Raw genomic sequence first — 7,391 nt, 5'->3', positions numbered from 1 at the left:
ATTTTTCTAATAAAAAAAAGTTAAATCATACGGGAGTTGACTTGATATAATCCAATTATCTTGCCATATCCAAAGATTTTTATCTAAAAATAATTAAAATAACATTATTTTTATTTAAATATTAAAACATAAATATCTAGCTTCAAAAACATGAAATTGTCAAACTAATGAGTTGCCGTCCTTGCTCTAGCGGGGAGGAGAGGATTTTATCCATCTAATACAGTAGATACCAAGTCAAAATAAGTTGCTTCATAGGATGATTTAATAATTAATTAGCTATCAGACACAACACTACCTGTCTTTACCTTGAAATGTTCAGTCAAGATGACCATAGTCTGGTCTCGGCTAATTAAAATATTTTACAAAAAAAAACAAAAAAAAAAAACGAAACGTCACTGATTAAAATTATAAAAAAATATTCTAAAACAAAAACAAATCAAAATGTTAATTTTGCTATCTTTAATTACTAGTTGATACTGTGCAAGTTTAGGCAGGCCTGGATCTTTAACACGTAAAGATACAGATATCTCATGCATTTTGTGCCTCTATAAATAGCCATTAACCCTCAGACCTAATTATTTGCACATCACAAACGATATTGTTCTCTCGATCCTTTGCATATCAGTATCAAAATGAGAAGTAATCTACTGACCATTATCTTAGCCATAATCCTTGCAGGAGCCGTGCCCGAAAAAGGGGTCGAGGCTCAAAGTTGTGGCTGTGCAGCAAACCTCTGTTGTAGCCAATATGGCTACTGTGGCACTGGCAATGCCTACTGTGGCCAAGGATGTAAACAGGGGCCCTGTTCTGCCTCACCTAGCACACCGAGTGGCGGTGGTGCTTCTGTAGCTGACATTGTTACACCTAGTTTCTTCGATGGCATAATCAGTCAAGCTGGTGCAGGTTGTGCTGGGAAAAACTTCTATACAAGAAATACATTTCTTGATGCCCTCAATTCATATTCGCAATTCGGTCAACTTGGTTCAGATGATGCTTCTAAGCCAGAGATTGCAGCTTTCTTCGCTCATGTCACACATGAGACTGGACGTAAGTTCCTTTTCCACCCCATTTGATTTACATCTCTTGCAATGTTTCATATGTGAATGGTAAGTGTTATATCATAACATTTCTTCTTTAGCATGATAATTAATTTGTTATTCTTGCAGACTTCTGCTATATAGAAGAAATAAATGGTTCATCTCGTGACTACTGCGACGGAAAGAACAAAGAATATCCTTGTGTTCCTGGAAAGAAATACCATGGCCGTGGGCCACTTCAAATATCATGGAACTTCAACTACGGGCCAGCCGGAAAGAGCAACGACTTTGATGGACTGAACAATCCTGACATAGTCGCAAAGGATCCCGTCGTGGCATTCAAGACAGCCCTGTGGTTTTGGATGAACAATATCCGTCCTGTCTTAAACCAAGGTTTTGGAGCAACAATCCGAGCCATTAATGGTGCTCTTGAATGTAATGGAGGGAATCCTCGAACCGTACAGACTCGTATTGGGTATTATAGAGATTATTGCAATCAACTTGGTGTTGCTCCTGGCAATAACCTCAGCTGTTAGGTTATTCTTAAACAATTAATGTGATTCTAAATAACCTCAGTACTTGTCATGGAATAATCAACTTGGCTAGCTCCGAGCTTTGATGTTGTAAGGACTACTCTTTCAAATAACAAGTTTTAATTTACATTATTTTGTACTCTTTTTTTTTTTTGAGTATTGATGAAATTACTATTAAATTGTTTTTTCCCCTTCTGATATTAGTTTTAATTGATTCTTGAGTAATCGTTTGATTGTAATTATTTTTTTCAATTCTTGAATTTAAGTTTTCAATTTAATTTATGAATTTCTTAATTATAAACGGAAGTTAGAAATTTATAAGTTAAAGTAGAAATTAAATTTTTGTTAATTTTACTAATTTTTATTCCAAAATAATAAACTCACACACATATAATTAAAGAATAGAAAATCTAAAACTCTTTTTTAATGACGTGTAATTCAGCTTAATTATTCTCTTAACATCTATTTAACTTGCAAATTAGTAATATAGTAATTTTAAAAAATATATTTTAAGGCTCTTTATAGTTTTTTATATAATAATTCACTATTTTTTAAATGTAAAAAAAATAATGAATAATAATATAAAATATTATATTTTTATTTTATATAAAAACACTTCTTAACAATATAAATCATCATTGTTTTTATATTTCCTTATTTTAGTTAATGTGATTAATTTATTTGTTTCATTATAAATCTAATATAAAGTATTTCTTTTTATTATTTAACAAGTATAAATTTGCACATGATAATCTTTAAAATGAATGGAATAAAATTATTATAACCGCAAAGTATTAATTAAGATGACTATTATATATAAATTTTGATTTTTGATGAAAGAAAATATATTTTTATTTATAAAAATAACATATTTTCCAATTTTTCACGTGAGAGCTGCTCTGCTGCTTTGATGCATTCTGGCTAGGTATTTTGTTCATTAATTTTGGCAATTGTGTAATTAGCTGTTTAATTAGGGTGGAAGTTACAAATGAGGCATGTGAAATGAACGTTAATGCAATATGGTTAAGGGTCGACGTCACCTATGATTCATGTTATAGTCACGTTAATGAGAGTAGTTGTGCAACGAGGTTGAGGCCTGTGTAGATTTCTCTCAAGAAGAGAGCAAAATTATCTAGAGATAAACGTTAAAAAAAAAAAAAAAACAAAGATACAACATATTCAACTCGGCCGGGGTGTGGTTTGACCGGTTTTGCGGATCGAATTTTGATTCAGTTGATCAAAAACCTAAACCGATCCAAATTGAATAAAAAATTAATTAGTTAAGATGTTGATCTGATCTGAGTCTGTTAAAAACCTGGGTTGACTCGCTCCCTGGTGAACCTGAGGTAAAACTCAGTCAAAACTCGATGCTCAGCTTATTGATTTTGTTTTGAAAAAATATTTAGGGTTAAAATGATATTGTTTTTATCTTTAATTTATTTTATTCAACCTAAGTTGACCTCTTCTTCTTACGGCCCCGACCTTGCTCCAGGTTGGGCTTTATAATCATTTCTAGACGATTATCATCTTAAAGGTATAGTTGTAAAACCCGACTTAAGATAAGATTTTGGTAATGAATCGAGAGGGTTGACTCTCAAAAAAATATATATTTTTTTTAAATCAAAACAATAAAAAAGAAAATCTTCGGGGTGAGAGTTGGGTTTTGATCGGGTCAAATTTGAGTCAACTTAGTTAGTGAAACAACCTAGATTTTGATTAGATGAGCAAAATTTTATTTTATTTTTTTATTTTTTCTTCCATTAGGATCGATCTAGACCCTCTTGTAGCCGGGTGTTCTACAACAGTGGTTGGTTAAATGAGAGAATTTTATTATTTTCAAATCTGAAAATTTCTTTAAATCATAGAAGTTAAAAAAGTCAGTAATTTTTGCAAGATTTTGACGCACGGAAGGGATAAATATTAGGCCTGCAGCAACAACTGCTCTAATAAATTGGGACGAGTTTATTTTTTTGTGGTTTCAGGTTTGAGCCTTGTGATTATTAATATGATAGTCATTAAAGATTTATATGGTTGGTAATTTCAGGGCCCGTGAGATTAATTGAGGTGCACGCAAGTTGACCCGGATACTCACATTAATAATAATAATAAAAAAACCACACAATTGTCATGTGATGATCAAGACAAGAAATATTTCGATCGTGATGTGATCATCCGACTCAACTAACTTGGAATTATAATTATGGGGCTGCCGGAAAGAGCATCAACTACCACCCGTTAAAATCTCATGAAATTGCAGCGACAACATAGTTTTAAAACCCGACCCGGTCATCGACCCGGTCCAGTGACCGGGTCACGGGTCAGATAGGTTGACCCGGGTCAACCCTAAAAAAAAAATGAATGTCTAGAAGGGCCAATCTATCAATTAATTGCAAAGCCTCTCTCAATTTGATTTGTCTAGAAAATCAACAAGGGGCATAGCTCCTGTCTTGTTAGCAATACTTTGGTTTCAAACAAGAATATAGATTCAACTTGTTTGCAATAACTTGGTTTCCCAAAATCAGTAAATTATGAAGCACAAATAGGAATTTCAAAAAAAAAGAAGGAAAGAAAAAATAGCTTAGACTTATCACTCACCTACACCAGAGCCCAGCTCAATAATAGAACATCCTTGAAGCATCTCAGCATTTTTTGCAAGATAATCATTCAAAAGCAGGGCACCAGGCCATACAAGTTGCCCAGTCAAATCAAAATCAGCTGCCTCGCAAATATTTAGTGTAAAATTTGAGGAACTTCTCATTTGAAATTTGAACGAAAACCCCAGCAGAAATAAAAGTGAACATTTCTTGAATTCATCAGTGTCTAAGCATATATACGTGCACAATCATAACAAATTGGTTTGTTGACATGCAAAAACTACATGGCATACGGAATTACTTGCTGTATGAATGTGATCACGAAAGCATAGAAAATTTGAAGATAAATAAAGCAGTTTCACAAAAGTCAGCAAAATTTGGTCTGAAATGTAAGATGATCCCATACTGGTCAATATTTCAAGATGATAAGAAAAAAGTAATTAACATTTCCCAATATCACACTAAAACTCTGAAGAGAGATTTGAGTGCACAATTCATTCCTTCTTGGCACCAGCTCTAATCATGTAACGAACCCTACATCCTTCATGGGCGTGCAAAGACTACTGACCTTTCTCTTACAACCTTCAAAGCTGAGAGATTCTTCTCCCATAAAGAGCAAAATCATTAGCCTCCCAAAGGGTCCTTATAAAACTTGCTCCTTAGGACTTGTGCTTCCATCTTCAACAGCTTTTTGATTGTTATTTGTTGACTCCATCTTGTGATGGCACATTCCTCAATGGAGTATCTCTCCAAACAAGATGGCAAGACAGTTCCATGACCATTTTTATTGGTGATAAGAACTAATAATGCCTTTGCAACGCTTCTACAAAGTCTCAGCGCGCAATGAAAATCAGACCACCCCTCAATCTCCCATTCATGTCACCATCTCCTTCTGAAAAAACAATCACAGGTAGAGATGGTGGTGATGATAGGTGAAAAAGTCTGTGCCATATCAGGATCCTGACCTCACAACCCAATTTTACATCCGAAAATGAGAGTATGCCTTGCAAAAATCAAGGAAATAACTCATTTTTACACAATTATCTTCACCAACAATCTTGAGGCAATTTAAACAACAGCCCTACTAAAATGCTTCCTCAAAACCCAATTGAAACCATTGATTACTATCAGCTAAATTCTTTCTCATGGCTTAAACCTAAATTCATACTATCAGTTACATTTGAGCTGCTGGTTTTTAGAAAAATAAAAGAGCAGAGATACATACCTGTGGAAAGAACCGATGGGTCAATCGGTAGGAAGAACCGATGGGTCAACAGAGGGAACAGAGGGAAGAACCGATGGGTCAACAGATTGAACAGAGGGAAGAATCGATGCTACTGTTATACTCTCCTGCAATTTCAACAGAGGGAAGAAGATGAAACAGAGCGAAAGGCGAAAGAAGAAAGAAATAATTAAAAACTCATCTAACCTTATGCTCAGAATTGAAACGGCGATCAATGATTCAAGATTCTTCTGCTCATCTACTCTTCTTCACGACTGAGAGTGAAATGGGTTTGACAAATTCTTGAAATTAATTAGGTTTTCTTCTCACTTCTCTGCTCTGCAATGCTCGTGATTCGTCTCTCTGCTCTTGTCGTTTTGGCCTTTTAATTGTAAAAGGCCAAAACGACGTCGTTTCGGGCATAAGAATATAAAAAAAACATAAACCCGGGTCTCAGCCGGGCAGGCCGGGTCAACCCTCCGGGTCGACCGGGTCTGGCCGGGCCAATTCCCAGCCTGTTTTTTGCTTAGACCCGGCCCGGCCACAGGCCCGGGTCGGCCGGGTCCCGGGTTGACTCGCCGGGCCGGGCCGGGTCTTAAAACACTGAGCGACAGACCTCATTGTATCGTCTAATACTTTTTTTTATTTTTTATCTGAGATGAACTTTTAAAATACTAATATAAATTATATTTTAGAATCTCAATAAAAAGATTTTTGGGTTGAATTAATTTTTTAACATGATATTAAATCTTTGATGACTAAACGGTTACGAGTTTGAATCTCATTATCCCAACTTATTTGATAAAAAATCAACATAGAGTAACGTAGGTCTGTGTAAATTTTAAACCCAAAAAACTTTTATTTGAAAAGATGTTTTAGAGGATAATATAAATTATATCTTAAAACTTATCAAAAATACTTAATTTTTTGAGTTAAATTAGTTGTTTGACACAACTATGTTTATCCTTTTTTACTAATTCTAAGGATTTGAGGGCAGGGTGGTCATCAGTTCAGTTCAAAAAATTTGGTTTGGTTCAAAAAAATTTAATGGAATCAATTTTTTTAAATTTGTTTAACTAAAATTATCTAGAATATTTCAAAAGCCCATCAGTTTGGCTAATTTTGGATCAATTTTCACAAATATTCAACCAGTTCACTCGCAGCCATTATAGAAGTTGATGGGGGTGTGTGTGTGTCTATATATATATATATATATATATATATATATATATATATATATATATATATTGGTGTTCGGGTCAACCTGCATGTACTTTGATTAATTTTACGGTCCTGAAATTAACGATTATGTAAGCTTTCAATAACCATTATATTTTTAAAATACAAAAACAAACCATTAATTAGTTTATTTGGTTTTAGAAAATATTAAATCAATATTTTTTAATAGCTTTTGATAATTTTAATTTATTAATGTAAGAAAACAAATATATAATTATTTTAATATATTTTTAAGTGAATAATATTTAATCACAGTAATAAACATAATTAATTAGTGTGATATAGTATATATCATTAAGGTTTTGGAAGACTGGAAGCGGACACCCAATTTATCCAAAATATTTAAAAGTTAGTGTTGAATGAAGTGGTCAATTCTTCTCGAACTCTATGGTTAATTAAGTCTTAGTTTATTTTATTTTTCTAATGGGAATGTTGGTCTCAGTTGAGGCAGAGGATCAGTTGACGCGGTTCATAATATCTTGTTCGTTTTTTTATTTTAAAAATATTTTTAAAAAGTTTAATTTTTTTTATTTTAAATTATTGTTTTAGTGCATATTTTAAAAATATTCATAATATCATTTTGATTTCATATTAATATTGTTTTAGTGCATAAATATGCACATTAGACCCTAAATTTAATGTTCATTATTTTTTCTTAATAAAATCTTATTTAAATCAACATCATAATTTTAATACATAAAATATGCATAGATATATAAACTACGCCTATTAGAAGTAAAACTAGCTTTGATACCCACGCGATGCT

At 33.0% G+C, this 7,391-nt stretch overlaps 1 protein-coding gene across 1 annotated transcript; it reads left to right on the top strand.

The window, feature by feature from the left end:
- The first annotated feature begins 568 nt into the window (after positions 1–568).
- LOC18104572 (endochitinase PR4) lies at positions 569–1,702 on the top strand. Its single transcript, XM_006376357.3, has 2 exons — positions 569–1,047; positions 1,167–1,702. Exons 1-2 carry the CDS (start codon positions 633–635, stop codon positions 1,571–1,573), a joined length of 822 nt encoding a protein of 273 aa, XP_006376419.2. The 5' UTR covers positions 569–632; the 3' UTR covers positions 1,574–1,702.
- The last annotated feature ends 5,689 nt before the right edge of the window (positions 1,703–7,391 follow it).

This window comes from Populus trichocarpa, chromosome 13 (genome assembly GCF_000002775.5).
Source record: "Populus trichocarpa isolate Nisqually-1 chromosome 13, P.trichocarpa_v4.1, whole genome shotgun sequence".
Lineage (NCBI taxonomy): Eukaryota > Viridiplantae > Streptophyta > Magnoliopsida > Malpighiales > Salicaceae > Populus > Populus trichocarpa.
Note: the sequence above shows the minus strand (reverse complement) of the source record. Positions and strands in the feature narration are given on the sequence as shown.